Genomic DNA, 21,877 nt, shown 5'->3' on the forward strand with positions numbered 1-21,877 from the left:
TTTCAGTTGGACCCTGGAAGCCTCTGAAGATGACCCCACTTTTCCAAACCTTCAGTGGGGTCTCCGAGTCTCTGGTGTCCTTTTCTTGGTATGAACTGTAGGGTGCATCTGAAGGGAGGGGATCGCGGGGACATTTTGATAGTGCGTGGGACAAAGGGTTTGGAGAGGTCTGGGTGACTTCGGTTGAATTGAAACCCTGCGACCCTCCGCAGGGCCCTTACACCCACTCCACGGGGCAGGAAGCTCCTGGTGAAGTCTTGTTTTTCAGCAGTGTGGCTCCCAAAGGCCAGAGGCCCTGACTGGGTGATTCCTGCCGCCCCCCCTGCAGCTCACCGACCATCCGGCCTCAGCAAAGCCCTTGATGATGGTGATGAAGGCTGTCAGAGCAGGGATGGAACCAGGGGTTGTGTCCTCCCCGAAGGGACAAGCCACAGCACAAAACCATGGGCGGCACGCGCAGGTCCATCCCACGGAAGGTTGGGGTGGTCTGCCCAGATACCCGCCCTCTGCACCACCCCTGAACTGCCCTGGGAACGAGATGAACAGAGAGGGAGAAATTCAGTGTATACAGACAGAAGGGTCTCCAGGGAGGGGCTCGCGGGCTTGCTCAGAACCAGGCAGGAGGAGTAGGCCTGGGGTCTGCCTGCCAGCGCCCGGCCCACCCGTGCCAGAGTGACCCCCACACCCCACCCACCCCAGGGCCCAGCGTCAGCGCCAAGGCCCGCTCTCCCAGGCGGAGGCCCCAGCCCAGCCCCAGCGCCTGGGAAAGCCGCCTGTTTTGTTCCCATCTCCACACCCCCCCCCCACCTCTTTTTTTTTTTTTTTTTTTCTTCATTCATTGCAGTTCGGCCCCTTTCGGAGCTGCAGGGACCCGGGTGGGAGGGCTGAGGCGAGGGGGTGGCCCTCCCGGCCCTGACAGGTAGGGCCCGCCCCGCTTTGGGCAGCCCCTTCCCTCGCCCTCTCCCCCCACCCCTCCCCGGGTCCCCTCTCCCTGCCCCTGTCAGCCGCGCCAGACGCTCTCCGGCTTTGCAGCATTCAATAAAAATTCAGAAACATTTGGGCTGAAATCGCTGCTTTATCTGGAGGAGCCACAGCGCCGGGAGAGACCACTGCTGCGCGGGGGGAGCCCGGGGTCTCGGTGGCCGGGGCGCGGGGCGTCTCTGCGCTCCAGCGGGCTCGCGGCCCCCGGGTGGCCCCTGCGGACGCCAGGGGCTGGGGGCTCCGGGGGCGCGCGCGGGCCGGCGGGGCTGTCGGGGCGCGCGCAGGGGCCCGCGGCCCGGCTGGGCTCCCCCCGCGCTCGCGGCTCAGGTGGGCCGCGCCCAGCGCTGGCGGAGCCCGGGTCCCCGTTCTGCCCGGGCTGGATGGCTCATTCTGCTGGCTGCGCGGTGGCGGCGGCTGTGTGTGCGCCGCGCCTCGCCGCTCCCCCCGGCCCCCCGAGCCCGGGGCGCGCGCTCCCGCCCGGGCCGCCCGGGCCCCGCGGCGCCGCGGCCCGAGGCCCCGGGAAGCGCAGCCATGGCCCTGCGGAGGCTGGGGGCCGCGCTGCTGCTGTTGCCGCTGCTCGCCGCCGTGGAAGGTGAGCGGGCGGGCGGGCGGCCGGGCGATGGGGGCGGGGAGCGGCCGGGCACGGGCGGCCGCCGGCGCCCACCTCCGCCCCGCGGCCCCGCAAAGTTTGCCCCGGGGCTCGCGCCCGGCGCAGGTGGCCGCGGGGAGGTGTGTCCGGCCGCGCCGGGAGGCGCGGGCCCCGCGGGCGCCCGGGAGCGGCGGGCGCTGATTGACTGTGCCAGGAGGAGGCGAAGGGACCATCTTGCCGAGGCTTTGTAGCCAGCCCGGCGAGCGCCGCCCAGGGCCGGGGGGCTGCCCACGCGCGCTCGCCGCCCCCGGCCCGGGCACCCCCCTGCGCGCCGGCCTGGCCTTGCTCGGCACCGGGTGGAGGGGCGCCGGCCGGGGGGTGGGGGTGGGGGCCCGGAGCGCAGTCGGGGCTGGAAAGTTTGGCAGGGAGCGGAGGGAGGCAGGCACCGCGACTGGTCCGGGGTGGGGGTTCCCAGTCCGCGCCCCCGGGATGGGGTCGGAGCCCCGAAGAGGGGGGACTGGCAGAGTGGAAGTGAGCGCGCCAGCACCCCGCGCCGGTGCCTGCCCATCGCCCGCGGCGTACAATGGGGTCCCCTCCCCTGGAGGACTGCGGGGGGATGGGTCCGTGGGCATCTCTCGGCCGCGCGGGGTCTCCGGGCACCCCTGCCGGCCACCGCCCCGCTGGCGGCAGAGCTCAGCGTGGCTGCTGGAGCCCCGGGAACTCTCCAGCTGCCGCCGGGGCCGGACCAGATGCTCTTGCCATGTGTTGGCCTTGGCCAGGGTCGCTGGGCCCTCTCCCCCATGGCCTCGTGTGTCGGTCCCACCCGACCCCCAAGGAAACAGGGCGGCTGCCCAGTCTCCCGAGCCAGCTTGCTCTGGAGGGAAAGTTAGTGGGCTCTGGGTGTGTCCCCCAGAAATGGCCGAGCTTGTGGGGCAAGAAATGAACATGAATAATGGTTCTCGTGTGTACTGCACTTTACAGTTTTCAAACCGCTTTACAGTTTATGAAGTACTTTGCACTATATGCAAAGTACTGTGGTTTACAACGTGTGGCACAGTTGACAAGGTACTTGAAGCTTTACGAAGTGCTTTCCCACCCGCAATTTTGTTGGATTCCCCAAACTAAGCCTTCCAGGGAATCCAGATGGGTAAGAGTCTTAACTTCCTTTTACTAGAAAGGGAAACCAAGGCTCAGAAAAGCCAGTGCTTCCCGCCTTGGTCCTTGGGTGATAAAAATAGAATGGGGGTCTGGAGTCTGGGAAGCTTGGGCTCTGTTCATTTTGCTGGGTTTTCTTGTCCCTAAACAGGCTAACCTCTCCAGGATTCTGCCACCTGAGGCCTGAGGGGTACCTTCATCTTGGGCCATTTGGGGGTGATGCAAAGTCCCTTTCCCTCTTGCAGCTCAAAAAACCCCATAAAGCCAAGCCCAAAAATAACCCGATCGAACCAGGCATGGAGCCTGCAGACTCTGGGAAAGGACGGATGGGGGATCCCATGCGATAACTTTAGTTTCTCTCTCAGTAATGAATGCTTTAGTGACCGCAGTTCAGGGCATGGAAGGGGTGTCCCTGGATGGCAGCCATAGTTTCTGGCACGGAAGCAGCTGTCCCCAGGCTCCTGGAGGGTTTGACGGCTGCCTGAGGTTTCCCGGCGTGGGGCTCCTGGGGCACCAGGGTGCCACGAGCCCTGGGTGTGCAGGGCAGCCCTGAGACCTGGCTGCTGGCGGGAGCTCCCTGGAATAGGGCTGAGGTACCACTTATTAGCTCTGGCTTTGGGGAAATGACTCATGCGTTGGCCCGCTATACGTTGGGATGTTTACAGTATTATGGGGAGCTTGGCATAAATATTGCTCTTTGGGTTGTAGTCAGCGGTGCTGGAGGGGAAGAAAATTGGCCCCTCTCGCGTTGGAAGGCCCTCGGTGTGTTTTTAATTACCGGGGTGGGGGGGGTAGATGGAAGGGCCACATCTGTCCAGGCCTGGCCCTGGCGGGGGGCGGTCAGAATCTGGGGAGCTCTGACCAGAGCGGACCCTGGGCCCGGGACACAGGGCTGATCGGCTGCTGACGTCCCAGAAGGGCGTGGCGGCGTGGGCTGCCACTTGGAGGCAGACTGGGAGGCGGGCTGCGGTGGGCATCCTGAACCTTGCTTCAGTCTCTTCCTTTGCTCCTTGGATACTCTGAAGTCTAGTCCGTTAGGCCTTAAGAAGGAGCTGGCCTAACGGAGGGGGGGATGATGTGAGGTGGAGGTCAGAGGCCTGGCTTCTCACTTACTCGGGGACCCCTGGACCAGCTCCCTGCCCTACAGGGAGCTCAGTTTCCCTGAGTCTAGAATGTTCGCCCGAGCCTCCTAGGATTCACGTGCACCCTCCTTGCCTTCCCTGAGCCTCAGTGTTCTCATCTGCCAAGTGAGGGTAATCACGCTGGTCCTGCCTGTCTCACAGGCATGTCTGTGAGATTCAGACCAGATAATGGATGGGAAGAAGTCACCTTGAAGATCTGCCTGGCCTCTGGGGGATGGAAGATGGGCACTGCTGCTTGTGACACAACCCAGAAGAGACGGGAGCCTCCCGGGAGCAGGACAGTCTGTGGAAGGAGACCTGAAGCCCGGGGTGATGAGGGGGCAGCCCTCGGGGCTCCCGGTGCCCAGAGAAGTGCAGCCGCCATGCCTGGCCCGTCCTCCTCCTCCTACCCAGTAGTAACCATGCTGTCCTGAGTGTTAAGGTCTAGGAAATTCCCAGCCTTTGAGACAGGAGAGAGGATGTGTGCAGTTTTTTGGGGTGAGGGGGCGGCTAGGTTGGGCTTCCCAGGTATCACTAGTGGTAAAGAACCCACCTGCCAATTCAGGAGACATAAGAAATGCGAATTTGATCCCTGGGTGGGGGAAGATCCCCTGGAGAAGGAAATACTCCAGTATTCTTACCTGGAGAATCCCACGGACAGAGGAGCCTGGTGGGCTATGGTTCTTAGGGTCACAAAGAGTCAAACACGACTGAAGTGACTTAGCACACAGCTTGGGGGCTAGATTAGGATGGCCAGCTTCGTATCTCCCCAGACCATGAGGCCCCCCCCCAAAAGGAAACCTAAGTCTGGAGCATCTGGATGCTTTGAGAGGATGGTAGTGCCCCCAGGGTTGTGTCCAACAGGAGAAGAGGCCAATGGTGGACCAGCTGCTAGTGAAAGTCGCTCAGTCCCGACTCTGTGTGACCCCATGGACTATACAGTCCATGGAATTCCAGGCCAGAATACTGGAGTGGGTAGCCTTTCCCTTCTCCAGGGGATCTTCCCAATCCAGGGATCGAACCCAGGTCTCCTGCATTGCAGGCGGATTCTTTACCAGCTGAGCCGCCAGGGAGGCCCGGACCAAAGAAAACCCGTCTCCTCTGTACATTTGTTCTTTTTTTTCCTTAAGATTTTTTTAATATAGACCACTTGTAAAGCCTTTATTGAATTGGTTACAGTGTTGCTTCCACTGTACGTTTTGGTTTTCTGGCCGTAAGGCGCGTGGGATCTTAGCTCTTATACCAGGGCTCGAACTGGCACCACTTGCATTGGAAGGCAAAGCCTCAACCACTAAGACTGCCAGAGAAGGCCCCGTACATTCGTTCTTTCGGTTTCCAAATATTTATGGGGCGTGTCTTCCCGCTGGTGTGGTGCTGGGCCCTGGGGCGGGCAGGGAGACGGGGGACAAACTGACAGGGAAGCCGTTGGCGAGGTGCAATGTGATAAGTGTGCCCTGGGTCCTGCCAGGAGGAAGTCGTGCACCACCTGGGGAGCAGCAGCCATTTAGGATGGAAGCCAGTTGCTTTGTCATTTATAGCTTTATTCTTTGCCTCATTTTCTTACTTCCCGTTCTCCCTGCCTCGAAACTTTCTCAGCCACCTGTCATGTTAATGAACTGTGTTCCCAAAAAGCAAAGGAGGTTGACTTTGGGACTTAGAGGAGGCAAAGTTTTGGCCTGGAAGAAGGAACGGCGTGTGTAAAGACCTAGAGACATGATGATTGGTGTGTGATACTTGGGTGTATCTGAGGGAGATGGGTGTTAACGGCAGCAAAGAGGGATGGGGCTGAGGATGGACGGCAGGGCTCTGATGGAAAGCTGAGGAGTCTGGACTCGATGCTTAGGGCATTGGGGAGCCACTGAAGGTTCTTGAGCCACGGGGGACCTGGCCAGATTTGTTTTTGGAAAGATCACTGACTTCCAGTGTGTGGGAATGTTCAGATGGGCTAGAACCTGTCCTGCACAGTAAAGAAAAGGCCAGCTTGTCTGTTCTTTGCTAGGCTGTGAACTCCCTGAGGGAGCTCAGTTTTGTGTCCACGGTGGTAATAAAAAGAAAGTGAAGTCGCTCAGTCATGTCCGACTCTTTGCAACCCCATGGACTGTAGCCCACCAGGCTCCTCCGTCCATGGAATTTTCCAGGCAAGAATACTGGAGTGGGTTGCCATTTCCTTCTCCAGGGGATTGTCTCAAACCTGGGTCTCCCGCATTGCCGGCGGATGCTTTACCATCTGAGACACCAGGGAAGCCCAGTGGTAAAAAGAGCTCTGTTCAAATGCTGCCTCCCAGAGGCCTTCCCTGATTACCTCATCTAACACAGACTCAGTTCAGACACTTTCTGTCCCTCCCGTTTCGTCGCACTTCGGAATACCCACTGCCACCTGAAATGGTATCAGAGACTTGTTGCTTTCCTTGTTTAGTGTCCATCTCTCCCCCTCGACTGTAAACTCCAAGAGACGAGGGGGTTTTTTTAAATTTATTTTTTAAAATTAAAAAATTTTATTATTATTATTTTTTGGCTACACTAGACGACGGCCTGCGGGATCTTCGTCACCCCCATCGGGGATCAGACCCATGGCCCCCACAGTGGAAGCATGAAGCCCTAACCACTGGTCTGCCGGGGAAGTCCCGAGGTTTTTATCTTCCCTGTTTGCTGTGGCAGCCCAGTGCCCTGAACCGAACCCAGTCACCGGGTGCCCGGTAACTGAAAGATATAATCAGCTAGGGAACGCTGAATGAATGAATGAGTGTGGGGTGAACAAATGAATGTGTATGTTATATTGTGCTATACAGTCAGTGTCGGGAGAATGATACAGAGACGAAAACGGGAGTCCCTCTGGCCCGGGAGATGAAGGAAGTCTTCCCAGAGGGAGAAGCAGAAGGCAGATGTGAGCAGAGATACAGAATGCAGGAAGATGTTTGGGGATAATAAAGAGATCAGTTCAGCCAGAGCGGAGGATTCAAATGGACCAGCGGCAGCTCTGTGCCAGGCAAGTCCGCTCCTTACAGGGGTCGAGGGAGACTGCCCGCCCCTGCCCCGCCATACATGTCTCGTCTCTCCCACCCTCAGCCCAGCCCTCTGCTGGGCCCACCTCTCGGGCATTACCTATCTAAGATCCAGCGACCTTCAGTGGGATTAATTTAGAATTGGTTTTCCTTTTATGTTTATTTCTCCTGCTTCTCATTTTTAAAGGAGGCTGCTTTCATGTATTCGTCTTAGCCAGGAAATCAGGGCTTAGATTTAAAGCCCGAATGCTGTAGAATTCAAAAGCAAGTTGACTTATTCATTTATTCCTCCATCCATCCGTGTATTTTAAAAGAGTCGCCAGGCACCCCCTTCATGTCAGGCGCTGGGTGGGGAGAAAGGATTCCGACTCTAGTGGGAAACAAGGGCAGCCAATTTCCCGGATGCTGTGGGGCAGAGAAAAGGTGTGGCCTTTCTGGGCAATCAGACCTGGGTTCAGATCCCCCAGCCCTGCACCCTGGGTGTGCCCTGGGCGAGGAGCTGGACTCCCATTTCCTCAGGGGTTCCTGGGGACACCCACACAAAGTGTCAGGCACACGACGGGGGAGGAAGAGGTGGGAGGGACAGTTAGGGAGTTTGGGATGGACATGTACACGCGGCTTTGTTTAAAATGGATAACCGCCGAGCGCCTACCATATAGCATGGGGAGCTCTGCTCAATGTTACGTCACAGCCTGGATGGGAGGGGAGTTTGGGGGAGAATGGATACACGTGTATGTATGGCTGAGTCCCTTTGCTGTCCACTTGAAACTATCCTAACACCATTAATTGGCTATCCCCAATATAAAGTAGAGTCCAAAAAAAAAGAAGTGTCAGGTACTTGTCTGTGTAGAGGCTGTTCTCAGCCCCTCCAAAGTCCTCGTCCTTGGAGTGAGTGCCTGTGATCGCTGATGGCTGTGTCCTGACTCACCTCCTCTGTTTCTGGCATTCAGACTGTTCAGCCCACAAACCGAGCTTCAGTGTCTCCCCCAACCCAGCACACAGACTCCCAACTGCCCCAGCCTTGGGGTGGCGACCCCCCAGTTGTGGGGCAGGCCCAGAGCCCCATCTCTGCCTCTTTCTTCAGGGCTCTGTCAGGGGAAAATACTTGCTTCTTACCATGGCAGGGAATTGGGAGAGGGGCTCTCAGCTGGGGTCCACAGGCCTTAGTTATGGGACTCCGGGATCACCCTGAAATTATAATAGAATGTCAGATGTGACCGTAGATCTTCCTAGGAAGCGGGGTCTTAGCTTTCAGAAGATTCTCAAAACAGTTGTGAAAACACAAGCCCGTACCCAGGCTCCCAGTGGGGGGGTTTGAATCCTTGGTTGGCCCTGAGACCCCACTGCCAGCTCCCTTTGCCCTGCCATGGCCCCAGACCCTCCCGGGGGGGCGGGGGTTGTCCTTCCTAATGCCTTTGGCCACCTCCACTTCATCAAGGTTTTGCATCAACCCCAAAGCCAGGGTGGGGGCAGGTCGTCTGGGCAGCTGTGCTGGCGACTCCGCGAGGCCCAGGGTCGCAGCCGGTCAGCTTGGCCTGCGCAGAGCTTATCTGTGAGCCTGGGGTGGAGGGTGGACCCCTGCAGGCAGAGAGACCCATAAAGGAAGGGGCTGATGATGGAACTGGCTGGTGATAGGAGACCTGGGCTGGACAAGGGAGGGGGTACTCTGCTCCCTCTGAAGGTGGAAGGGTGAGGCCAGGAGGGCCTCCTGGCAGTGGTGGACCCGGCCTGCACCTCTGAACAAAGCCCCATCCCATCCTGTGGCCTGGCCTGCTTGCCTGACTTTGCTGGAGATTTGATAGATCCAGCTGGAGGCTGGGGACCTGTAATTTTTAACTCACTTCCCAGGTCTTTCCATTGGGCAGGCAGGGACTCCTGGAAAAGAGGAAGAGAAACCTCAGCAGGAAACTGGGAAAGGCCGAAACGAAGTGAAGTCAATCTGAGTTGGTGTTCACCAGCCCAGGCCACTGGCCTGCTGGTCAACGGAAGGAGGCTTGGCGGGGGGAGGGCAGGGCAGGGCAGAATGTTTGCACACCTCTCAGGGATGGGGTGGGCTATTGATCTGACAGCACCTGGAAGCTTGCTGATTGGGATCAACTGTCTGATAAGGCTTCCTTGAAAGCATTTTAGGGTTTTAGGGCCTTTTAAAGCAGGTGCCTTCCGGAGGGTGGAGAGGAGACACCTGTCTCCCAGGTGCCTCTGTATCACCTGGGGCATAGGGGGCTTGCCTAGACCACCTTAGCCTGGGCCGTGCCCCATGAGCTTCCTGGAGCCATCTGGAGCCCTGCTGCAGCCCCCTTGGGATAGAGGGTACCGTCAGGGAAGAGACCTTGTCTGCTCTGTGGCCTTGAGCAAGCAGTGTGCTGTCTGAACCTCAGTTTGCTGATCCATTAACTGGGGATACTACCTGTCGGAGGCTCGTGGTGAGGGTTAAATGAGGTCCTGTCTACAGCGGCCAGCAGAGCAGCCTGGTCTGCAGCCCTGGCTGTGTTTATCAGTTGTCAGGACTGTGAGATGTCAGCACCCTTGTTCCCTTGCTTCTGTCTTTGAAATCCCAGAACCCTTTAGCCAAGCCCTGACCACTCTCTGTCTTGTTCCATAAACAGCAGAGCCTAGAGGTTACAAGGATGTCTGGAGTCAGGCTGTCCCTTACTGTGTGTCCTCTGGTCAGTTATTTAACCTCTCTGAGCCCTGGTTCCCTCACTTCTAAAATGGGGATAATAATAGTTCTTGAGGTGGCTATGACAAATGAATGGGTTAGTCCATAAAAGATGAATTTGCGTTTGTAACTAAATCTGTTATCTAACATGTGATGAGTGCACAGTAAATATTAACTGTGGCTGTTATTTCTCAAAACCAGTGGGAAACTGCATTCAGAGTAGGGGGTGTCAGTGCCGTTTTACTCGAGGACTCTGTCTGCAGCTCTCCCCCCATCCCTCTTCACTTCACCCCAGGAAAAAGTCAAAGATACAGAGTTAAGTTCTATCTGACTCTTGCTGAGTAGTTGCCAGTTCCCTCCAGCCTGCCTCTCTGCTTCCAATGCAGTTTTCCTCAAGAGCCCATCCCCACTCCAAGTCAGCCTCCCTTAACCCCAGGAAAGGGACAGAATCTTCTATCACTGCGACTTCATTCTTGACCCTTGGCCTCCCAGCCACCAACTTCCATGAAAAAGTGAAAATGTTAGTTGCTCAGTCGTGTCCAACTCTTTGCAACCCCATGAACTGTAGCCCACCAGGCGCCTCTGTCCATGGAATTCTCCAGGCCAAGAATACTGGAGTCGGTTGCCATTCCCTTCTCCAGGGGATCTTCCCATCCCAGGGACTAAACCTGGGTCTCCCGTATTGCAGGCAGATTCTTTACCATCTGAGCTACCAGAGAATTCACACCAAATTTCATACGTGATAATAAAAACAGCCAGATGCTCTGCTTAAGGACATTGTATTGGGTTGGCCAAAAAGTTTGTTTGGGTTTTCCATTAAGAGGTTATGGAAAAACCCAAATGAACTTTTTGGCCAACCCCATATATGTCATCTCACGCAGCTACCTCAACAACTGCCCTGGTGGTTTTGTTATTGTGCCCATTTTACAGATGTGGAAACTAAAACTCAGAAAGCGACTAGCCCAAGGACACATAACTAGGGAGCAGGAGGCAGGGATTCGAACCCAGGTCTGGAGGACTTTGAAGCTCCTGCTCTGCACCACAGCCTTCTAGCAGCCTCTGGAATGTACCTCCCAGCTCAGAGAAAAGGCTTGGCTCTGACGAGGGTCTCCAAGGCAGCCATCCAGCCTCTGACTCCATCAACATCCTGAGATAATGCAAGTGGGAGGGTTCTGGAACTCACAAACCTGCCATAAAAAAGCAATCGCTGTCATAATGGTCAGAATAATGTTGTTCTAACTTAGACAAATCGGGTGTTAACTCATTACATTGTGAGGGGTGCCTCCACAGAGAACAGAGGCTGTGGAACAGTCACAGGGCCATTTGTGGCTTGTGTTTCTAAACCCGTTAGCTCACTGGGTTTTCACAGCAACCCAGTAAGTGGGCAGGAACCATGGGGCCCATTTTAGAGATGAGGAAACTGAGACCTGGGGGAATAAGGCGACTTGCTGGAGGCCAGTGGCCAGACCCTGCCTGAAGCCCAAGGTGGGTCTCGATGGCTCAGAGATCGTCGATTCAATTTGAATTCCTAGCCAACATTTAAGAATCAGGAGAGTTTATAGAGAAATCCTGTTTCTGGCTTTGTGAGAAGTCAGACAATCTGGCTTCCCTGGGCCCACATTCCCACATGGCCACAGTTGGCTGGAGCCGAATAGTGACTGCCTCTTCAGACGGAGCACGTGAACGCGGGCTGGGGGGGCGGGGAGCTCTCCATCAGCTTGCGTCACACATTTGTGTTACTTGCCTGGGTCCTGCAGGGTTCAGGTCTGCTTCCTGCATCCGCCCCGTCTCTCCTGTTGGTGTTGGTGTTGCTTAGCCTCTAGTCTCTTGTGATCTGGAGTAAATTGCTTCTCTTCCCCAGGCTTCGGCCACCTGTTCTCTCAAATGAGGGGGTAGGACTCAGTGGCTTCCGAGGCTCCTTCCAGCTCTGGGATTGCACGCCCAGTGCCAGGCTCCAGGCAAGGACGGGAGAGCTAGACAAAGGCCAGGGCTCTGCCCCCGGGATGTGTATCAGTTATCCATTACCGCCTAATAAGCCACCCCAGAATGTACTGTCTCAATACAACAGTGATGTATTATTCCTCCTGATTCAGTGGAGTGGCTAGGTGCAGCTGGGCATTTATTCTGCTCCATGTGGTGTCAGCTTGGATCACTCTGGAGCTTGCACTCAGCTGGGTTGTGTTGGAAGGTCTGCCGTGGCCTCCCCTACATCTCTGAGACCCTGGTAGGGAGAGCGGGAAGGCCACCCCCCGCCCTCCCACTCTTCAAGATCGCTCACCCGTCACCAGTCTAGACCGAGCTTTCCACGGTGGCTAGCTCCCAAGAGGGTAAAGAGGAAACCGTAAGACTCCTTGAGGCCTGGGCTGTGATGTCACAAAGCATCACCCCTGCAGTCGGAGCAAGTCACAGAGCCGTCTCAGATTCATCCCAGGCCTCCTCATCCAGTTCAGAGACAAGGGGGATATACGCTGGGCTTGATTTTCTCTCCAGTCTTTCAAAGGAAGCACCATTTGCTGCGAACGGTTTAACATGCAACGTTTGCTTGTGTGTTGCCCGTGGTCTTCAGTGCGTCTTTGGAGGTGATGCCCAGTGGCCCCCATTCGCCCCCTTCACCGTGTGCACACATCTCCTCGTGTTCCGGGCTGACCTGTGGTCCAAACTTGGCTTCAGCAACCCCCTCCCTCCCTCTTTTTTTCTTTCTTTTCGGCTACACTGGTGTCTGTTGCAGTGTGTGTGCTAGTCTCTAGTTGTGGTGTTCGGGCTCTCTAGTTACGGCGCATGCACTCTCTGGTTGTGATGCACGCGTCCTCTAGTGGCATGCAGGTTCTCTAGTTACGGCTTGCCGGTTCTCTAGTTGGGATGTGCAGTCTCTCTACTTGCAGCGTGCAGACTTAGTTGCCCAGTGGTGTGTGGGAATCTTAGTTCCCCGAGCAGTGATCGAACCTGCATCTCCTGCATTTGGAGGCAGATCCTTCCCCACTGGACCACCAGGGAAGTCCTTAGGCCCCTTAATGGGAGGAGGCTTTGCATCTAGTGACAGCAGCTATAGGCGGTGACCACATTAAGGGACAGTCCACCCCAGGGAGTTTCTAGTCCCGCACAGGGTGTGGGTAACAGGGAGCCAGAAGCCTCATGCCCTGCCTGTCTCCATCCTGTCCCACCGCTGCACTGACTTCCTGCGCTGTCTGCCTCCCCTGAGAGGACAAGGGACCTTCCACTTCACCACGTCCCCTGCCCAGCACAAGGCCTGGCTCATGATGTGCGCTGAATATATGTTTGTGCCATAAAGTGAAAGTCGCTCAGTCCTGTTCAACTCTTTGCGACTCCGTGGACAATACAGTCCATGGAATTCTCCAGGCCTAGGGATACTGAATACTGGAGTGGGTCGCCTTTCCCTTCTCCGGGGGAGTCTTCTCAACCCAGGGATCGAACCCAGGTCTCCCACATTGCAGGCGGAAGCCACAAGGGGAGCAGTGGTAGCCCAAGTCATAGCTATTCAGGATCAGGCATGAGGAAGAGGCACTGGGCTGGTAGGAATGAATTTAGAGGATGGGGCTAAGGTACCCTTGTGGCCTGGGGCAGGTCACTTCACAGAGCTTGCGGAGATATGTGCACGTGGTGAAGTGTTGAAGACCATGAGCAACACATAGGCAAATTTTATTGTCACGAGGTTAAGCAGGAAATGGGGTTGCTGACTGAATAGGAATCAAGCCTACACAGATAATATAGACACAGTTCTTCTGACTGTCTCTCTTTTATTTTTAGAAAAAACTAAAAATGTGTTTGGGTACGTCTCTTGTTTGCACAAGGGAAGCTGAATTATTATTTGGGCTCTAGTTTTGTTACTCAAAGCCTAAGTCTTATTCTTTTAATAAGTGAGTTAATCCTGCTCACGTTTATTGATGTAATGGATGTGTTGGGTCTCAACTCTGTTGTGATATTTTTGGGGGTTGGCCAGAGGAACTTTTTGGCCAACCCAGTATGATGACGTGTACTTTATTTGCCGTGCTTCTTTTTCTACAAGATGTGCATTCTTTACTCTGGTTTATTTAAATATGCTTGGTATTTAGGAAGGTTCATGGTTTTGTTCCAATGGTCACCTTTGTACTTATGCCTTCTTCCGCAGGGTCTAATCTGCTGTTATAGCATCCGGTGTATTGTTTCTAGAATTTCAATTTATGTCTTCTTTTATATAGCCCTTGTCTCTACTGAACAGATTCTGTCTTTTCCTTCTTGAACATATTAAACAGAGTTATATTAAAATAAATCAACAACCAACCAAATCCTAAGAGTCCTAGCCAGAGACCCTAGACCCATGAGTTGGCCGGGTTGTGAATGGGTATTTGACAGACAGCAGTGCCCCCAGGAGAGTGCATGTCTTGTCTAAAGAAGGCGAGTGGGACTTCCCTGGTGGTCCAGTGGTTAGGATTTCATACGGCCACTATAGGGGACACCGGTTCAATCCCTGGTCAAGGAAGTAATATCCTGCATGCCACGTGGTCCAGCCAAAAACGTAATAACAATAAAATAAAGAAGGCAGGTGCTACCCACTCTTGACCATCTTGCTGTGTGGGGATTTGGGCTCAATTTTGCCAGATCTTCTGGTTTGCCAAGTGCTGACATTTATGGAAAAATTGATTTTTAAAAGTTTGCTCACCTCTAAAATACAATCCCGGCCAATCTAAGTCATAGTTGTTGGCTGAATTTGGCTTACGGGCTGGCAGTTTCAAGCTCTGGTTAAGGTGATTTGGGCAGAGAAATAGCAAAGGCATCGTTACCTCCATTTTACTGATGGAGAAGTTGAGGTTCAGAGAGCTGTAGTGACTTACCCCAGGCTACACGGCTGGTGGCCACAGGCTTCCCAGGTGGCGCAGTGGTCAAGAATCTGCCTGCCAGTGCAGGAGACGCAAGAGACGCAGTTTCGGTCCCTGGTTCAGGAAGATCCCCTGGAGGAGGAAGTGGCAACTCACTCCAGCATTCTTGCCTGGAGAATGCCATGGACAGAGGAGCCTGGCGGGCCACAGCGCCACAGGGTCGCAAAGAGTTGGACACGACTGAGCGTGCACGCACACAGACACAGCTGGTAAGCAGTGACGTTGTCAGAAGTGCCTCTTAATCTTAAATTGGAGACTCTTCCTGGAACTTCCCTCCGTGGCTTCTGTTTCCTGCCTTCCAGAACAATCCAGGAGCAGAAGCTCCTCCTGGCAGGCATCTACGCTATTTAAAGGCAGAGAGCATGTCTTCCTTCCAGTTTCTTCTTCGCAGGCAGAGTTGGTGTAGTGGGAGGTGTGTGTTCTTGGAGTAGAACCTCTGGCTCTGAAACTTACAAACAGCCTGACCTTGGCCCTTTTAGAAAAATTTAATTGTTCATTTTTGGCCGTGCTGGGCCTTTGTTGCAGCCTGCGGGCTCTCTCTAGTTGCAGTGCACAGGCTTCCCTTTGCCGGGGCTTCTCTTGCTGTGGAGCATGGACTCTAGGCGTGCGGACTTCCTTAGTCGTGGGGCGCAGGCTCTAGAGCGCACGGGCTTTGTTGCCCCACGGCAGGTGGAATCTGAGTTCCCGGAACAGGGATTGAACCCACGTCCCCCTCCAGTGGCAGGCGGATCCTTAACCACTGGACCACCAGGCAAATCCCAGGCCCTGGCCCCTTTTAACTTACTTACCTCTTTGTGCCTCAGTTTCTTCCATGGTAAACTGGAGTTAGGAAAGTTTCATAGAAGGTGACTGCCACGATGCTTGTTGAGGAACAGCCAGACGGAGAAGTGGCAAGGCAGGCAGGCCTTCTGGGCAAACAACAGGACAGCATCTGCAGAGATCCGAAGGGGCGGCCCCGGAGCGCGTGGTGTCTCTGGGAGCTGGAAGGAGGCCTGTGCGGCTGAGAACCAGGCATGCCAAGCACCAGGGCGGGGTGCAAGCTGCCTGGGCCCAGCAGGCAGAGAGCGTGGGGTCAACACTCCCATTATGGCGACGACATATGTCCACAGCACCAACTTGTCACTTGGCCTGAGTCCATGGGAAGCCGGAAGGACAAAAAGCATCTGAACGTGTAAGTGGGGAGAAAGCGGCTTAGCGCACAGTGGGATGCGTCCCGCCTGAATGGGGGCTTCTCCGCCTCTCGCGGGGAGGCAGAGCCTGGGAACAGCCCTGGCCAGAGCCTGCGGGGCCTTTCTGGAACCCACGAAAGGCCGTGTGGCCCAGGGAGTCTGTTCGAGTCAGGGCCCCAGGGCGGGATGTCCTCGAGAGCCTGTCCCCATCAGTGTCAGCTGTCACTCCCCACGGCTTCAAGTGGCAGCTCCTGCCGCTCTCAGGAGACCAGTCGGACACGCTCCCTAGATACCAAGGAGGCCCTGATGCTGGGAGTTCCCGGGCGGCCCCGAAGCTCAGCCCCACACCGGCAAAGCGCGGGGCTCCCTTCTGAATGGCCTCTGCTGGAGTTGACAGGGTTCCGATGAGGCCCAGCCCCTTTTGGCCTGGGTCCAGGGACACAGGCGAGGCGGGAGATGCTGGGGCAAGATCCTGGACTTGAGATAGTCAGGCTGTCCACGTCCTGGCTTCTCACTCACTAGCCGTGTCACCTTGGGTAGGTCATTTCCTGCTCAGCCTTGGCTTCTTATCTGGAAAATGAGGGTAATGTCACCTACTGCATCATATTGTTTCAGAAATTAAAAGAAAAGAGCAGGTGTTTTTGAAAATCAGGTGGTATTTACCCAACCTCTCAGCCTCAGTTTCTCAGCGGTTCAATGATTGATAATAATAGCAGTAATGAAAACAGTGTTCAGTCGTGTCTGACTCTTTGCAGCCCCATGGGCTATAGCCCGCCAGGCTCCTCTGGTCTTGGAATTTTCCAGACAAGAATACTGGAGTGGGTTGCCATTTCCTACTCCAGGGGATCGTCCTGACCCAGGGATTGAACCCACGTCTCCTGCATTGGCAGGTGAATTCTTTACCACTGAGCCACCAGGGAAGCCCATCCTTTACCTAGATTCAATAATTGTGAACATTTTGCTGTATTTGTATCCCTTTTTGTATGAGAGTATGTGTATGTGTATATTGTTTTTCTGAGCCATTTGAACATAAATTGCTGATATGGGCAAAGAACTAATGTTGACTGAGGACTGATACATATAGGTCTAAGGCGGACTTTCTTAACTACCATTTTAGATCACTTTGCCTGGCACACAGTAGGACTTGAAAATTGGTAGCAGTTGGGAAGAATAGCTGGTATTACCTACAGCCAACCAGAGAATCCCCCTGTATTACCTCATTCAGTTCTTGCTGTGGCCTAGGAGGAAACTATTAGTGGTGTCTTCATTCTCAAAAGAAGGAAGAGGGACTTCCTTTGTGGTCCAGTGGCTGAGGCCCTTCGCTCCCAATGCAGGGGGCCCAGATGCAATCCCTGGTCAGGGAACTAGATCCCACATGCCACAGCTGAGAGCTTGCATGCTGCAACTAAAGATCCTGCCTGGAGCAACAAAGATGCCACAACGAACATCAGAGATCCCACATGCTGTAACAAAGACCCGGCCCAGCTAGCTCGCTAAATAAATAAGACTCAATAAATAAATAAGATTTAAAGGTTAAGTAACTTTGAGAAAAATGTGAGGTTGAGATTTACACCTGTGTCTACTTGGCAGCAAAACCTATTGCACAGAACTTTAGGGACCCACTTTCCTCCCCATCAGGTCTACCCTTACTGTGGTCACCAGGGCGACACATGGCAACTTTGCTCCCAGCAGCAGATGAACCCGGGCCATTCTCTCCAGGAATCAAGAGGGCATTATTATAGAGGCATGTGGACTTGGAAAAATTGGGGACTGGCCCAGGGTCCACAGTGAATTAGGTCGTTATGAGGACTCAGGCCTTGGGGTTTCTAGAATCCAGCATATTTGTTGCCCCTTGCCTGGGTACCCTTTTCACCTTCTTTCTCTGGCTGCTTATTAAGACCAAGCTCCTGTCTCCTGTGTGAAGCCTGCTTTGACCTCTCTGACCCCTCCACCGTCTATATGTAGAGTTGAACTGTCCTTGGTGACTACTGTGTTCTCACTGACACCTTGTCATGTCCCTCTTTTATATTGCCTCGGTTAGACTGTCCTGGGGACTGTGTCAGCACGTCTGGTTTACCCCCAATCATCCCAGGAGATCCTCAGTCATACTGGTTGAATAGAGTACAATTGGAGAGGTAAATAGCTGAGCAGTTGGCTAGTGATTGATGGCTGATTGGATAGAGGATGAGTGCATGGATAATTGCATGGATTGGATGGTTGGGTCAGTAATGGGCACATTGATAGATGGATCGAGAGAGAGAGAGCAAAGGATGGTTTGATGGCAACTGAGAGGATTGGATGGGTGGAGAGATGGTTGGATGGGTGGAGGGGTTGGGGTGGATGGACGGATGGATAATGGCAAAATTGTTGCACATTCTAGATGGTTGGATAGATGAATGGAAGAATGAACAAACCTGAAAACCCAGAGTACATTTCTCCCCCTCAGATTCTCTTTGGCATCTAGATTGTGATATTTCCTTATTCTCCACTTTCGGGACTTAAAAAAAGAGCTGGCAAACTGCACACTCCCAAGGTTTGGAGAAACCTTCTGAGCCATTGACTGTGGATTTGCCAACGTCTCTGCACTGGGGAGTTCCAAAGAAGTTGGCCCCCAAAGTGAATTTCTGTAAAATAAATCCTATTTTCCCATTGACTTGGCTCACGCTTTTGGAGCTATGTTCCTGCTGTCAGGGGCTGGTGCTCTCAGAGGCTGGTGACAGGTGGGGAAAGAGTTGGCGCTCCCGGGGGCATCAGCTGCCCTGAGCCTCCACTCGCTCAACCTTGAGAGCAGCCTGATGCTGGCCAGGAGCACAGGATCTTGGAGCCAGGGGAGCAGATTTGGCATCTGTTCCCAGAAACCTCAGCTGCCAGTGGGAGGCTGTGCTGCTAGACTTCTGGGATAGCACGCTCAGTCTCCTCCAGGCTTATCTGTTTCCATTCATCTGTCCATACGTCCTTTCTTCTCTCCCACAATCCTAGCTTCTTTCCTTCTCCCCACCCATCCATCCTTTCATTCATTCAACAGTCATTTATGAAAGCCTCCAGTATGCTGGGACACAGGGAGGAATTAATCAGAACTGACATTCTTGGGCACTTCCCTGGTGGTCCAGTGGTTGGGGGCCCACTTTGCGGTGCAGAGGACACGGGTTTAGTCCTTGGTTGGGGAGCTAAGATCCAGCATATGCCTCAATGAAAGATCTCACACGATGCAGCTAAGACTCAATACAATAAATAAAAATGTTAAAAAAAAAAAGAAGAACTGACATTCTCATGTCAAAGAGTTACATCCCAACAGAGGGATCGGTGACCTCTCCTTCCTATTCCTTCGTTTCCGTCTCTTCTTTCGCTTTGCCTTCTCTTCTCTTTCTCCTCTTTCTCTTTCATCCTCAACATCATCATCATCATAGCAACTGCTCACCACTGAGTCCCTGTTAAGTACTAGGCATGATACCGGCTGCTTTTCTGACACATTCTCATTTATTCCCCTCAACAACTCTGCATCATAGTTATTAACACTGATTTTGCTGATACAAATGCAGGTTCAGAGATGTTCAGTGATGTGATAAATGGAGAGTAAGATGGAATATTGTTTACTGCAAAGGGGAAATGTCTTCCAGCCTGGGTTGGTGGAAGGCGTATTTAGCCCAGTAGGATTTTTGACACAGTGAATGGAATGGAGAACATTCTTAGCAGAGGGGACAGCTTGAGCAAAGGCCGAGAGGCTGGAGCCGGGCAGGTTTGTAGAAACCACGTGCTAAGTGCATGCTAAGTCATTTCGGTCGTGTCTGACTCCTTGCAACCCTGTGGACTGTCGCCCGCTAGGCTTCCTCTGTCCTTGGAGATTCTCCAGGCAAGAATACTGGAGTGGGTTGCCATGCCCTCCTCCAGGAGATCTTCCCTACCCAGGGTTCAGACCAGTGTCTCTTCTCTCTCCTGCATTGATTGACAGGTGGGTTTTTTGCCACTAGTGCCACCTGGGAAGCCCTGTAAAAACCACAGTGAATGAAAATGTATAAAAGAAAGAAAAGGGAGGTGAAGCTCTGGGAGAAGGTTTGAGCCAGGGAAGCAGGGCCTTGAGTGACAAGCTGTGGTATTTGAACTTGACACTGGAGGCAGTAGGAAGCCATGGAAGGAAATCAAAAGCAGGGATGGGTTCAGGGAGATGGCCACGGAGGCTGATGTCGGGGGAAGATCCAGAGTGCGGGAGGGGCGGGCAGGGAGGGGCTGTGTTGGTCTGACCCGGAAGGTTAAGCCATACCCTGGGTGCAAGTGAATCTTGCCCAGCCAGCTCCTCTGGTTGTGCGAGGGGCCAAGACGTAAGGAATGCACTGGGAAGGGGGGCCAGAAAGGTGGGGCCCATGGCAGAGTGAGGGGCTTCCCTGATAGCTCAGTTCATAAAGAATCTGCCTGCGATGCAGGAGACCCCGGGTTGATTCCTGGGTCTGGAAGATCTGCTGGAGAAGGGATAGGCCACCCACTCCAGTATTCTTGGGCTTCCCTTGTGGCTCAGCTGGTAAAGAATCTGCCTGCAATGCAGGAGACCTGGGTTTGATCCCTGGGTTGGGAAGATACCCTGGAGAAGGGAAAGGCTACCCGCTCCAGTGTTCTGACCTGGAGAATTCCATGGACTGTATAGTCCATGGAGTAGCAAAGAGTCGGGCAAGACTGAGCGACTTTCACTTCACTTCATGGCAGAGGGAACGTGTCTCCCTGGCCCCTGCTCCCCTTCCAGAAGCCCTCCAGCTTCTCCAGAGAGTCGGTCCCAGCCCACCCACTTCACCCCTCCGTGCCAGGGAAGGGTTGTGGGCACCTTGAGAGGGCTCAGCAATCCCACAGAGCCTGTACAATCCAGGCAGCACACCAGGAGCCATCCCAGGATGCAAAATACTAGAGCCAGACGGGGGGAAACTGAGGCCCAGAAGAGGACTACCCTTGCCTGAGGTCACAGTAGGCCCATTGCAGGCCTGGAACTAGGTCTGTAGTTGCTAAAAGTCTTTCCAAGGGAGAGAAGGCCTTTAAAGCCAACTCCCTTTTCTAGCTGTAGAGACTTGGATAAATTATTTAACATCTGCCTCTAGCCCTTCTGAGAATAACATGGGATAAAAATAAATAATGGGCATCTAAAAAATGACTTAACCATTCCAACATTACAGCTTGCCCTTCTGTAAACTGGCAGGAATAATAATGAGAAAAACAAAACATTTTCCTCCCTGTAAGAACGTAAGCTTCATGAAGGCAGGAATTTTTTTTAATATTCTGCAAATAATTAAAAAAATTTGTTAGTGTTGTTGTGTTGGTTTCTGCCATAAAATGCAAGCCAGCCATCATTATGCATACATCCCCTCCCTCTCTAGCCTCCGTCCCCTCCCCCATCCCATCCCTCCAGATCATCACAGAGCACCCGACTGGGCTCCCTGTGCTACTTTGACTCTTGTTTGCAAGTAAACCCCGCGCATCCTGGGAAATAGTGGTGGTTCGGAGTGAATGGATGGAGGACTAGCCATCATGTATGAGCTTCCTACAGTGCACCAGGCACACGGTCCTTTACATGTCAAATCCTGCTTAATCCTAACAACAACCCCATGGAGTGGGTATGATTATCCCCACGCTACCAGATGGGGGAGCTGAAGCTTATATGGGGGCTTCCCAAGTGGCCCTTGCACCAGCCACTGTAGGAGACATAAGAGACGGGGGTTCCACCCCTGGGTCAGGAAGATCCCCCGGAGGAGGACACGGCAACGCACGCCAGGATTCTTGCCTGGAGAATCCCATGGACAGAGGAGTCTGGCAGACTGTAGTCAGTCAGTTCAGTCACTCAGTTGCGTCCGACTCTTTGTGACCCCATGGACTGCAGCACACCAGGCCTCCCTGCCCATCACCAACTCCCGGAGCTTACTCAAACTCAGGTCCATTGAGTTGGCAATACCATCCAACCATCTCATCCTCTGTCATCCCATTCTGCTCCTTTCTTCAATCTTTCCCAGCATCAGGGTCTTTTCCAATGAATCATTTTTTCGCATCAGGTGGCCAAAGTATTGGAGCTTCAGCTTCAGCATCAGTCGTTCCAATGAATATTCAGGACTGATTTCCTTTAAGATGGACTGGTTGAATCTCCTTGCAGTCCAAGGGACTCTCAAGAGTCTTCTCCAACACCACAGTTCAAAAGCATCAATTCTTCAGCACTCAGCTTTCAATATGGTCTAACTCTCACATCCATACATGACTACTGGAAAAACCATAGCTTTGACTAGATGGACCTTTGTTGGCAAAGTAATATCTCTGCTTTTTAATACACGGTCTAGGTTGGTCATAGCTTTCCTTCCAAGG

At 53.9% G+C, this 21,877-nt stretch overlaps 1 protein-coding gene across 2 annotated transcripts in view; it reads left to right on the forward strand.

Moving 5' to 3' along the window:
* Nucleotides 1-1,365: 1,365 nt before the first annotated feature.
* Nucleotides 1,366-21,877, forward strand: part of EPHB2 (EPH receptor B2) — a 213,240-nt gene continuing 192,728 nt past the window's right edge. For both annotated transcript variants that reach the window (XM_043444771.1, XM_043444772.1), the window contains exon 1: nt 1,366-1,573. In XM_043444771.1, coding sequence (XP_043300706.1) covers nt 1,513-1,573 — 61 coding nt within the window. In that variant the 5' untranslated portion in view covers nt 1,366-1,512. The remainder of the gene's footprint in view (nt 1,574-21,877) is intronic.

This window comes from Cervus canadensis, chromosome 24 (assembly GCF_019320065.1).
Source record: "Cervus canadensis isolate Bull #8, Minnesota chromosome 24, ASM1932006v1, whole genome shotgun sequence".
Lineage (NCBI taxonomy): Eukaryota > Metazoa > Chordata > Mammalia > Artiodactyla > Cervidae > Cervus > Cervus canadensis.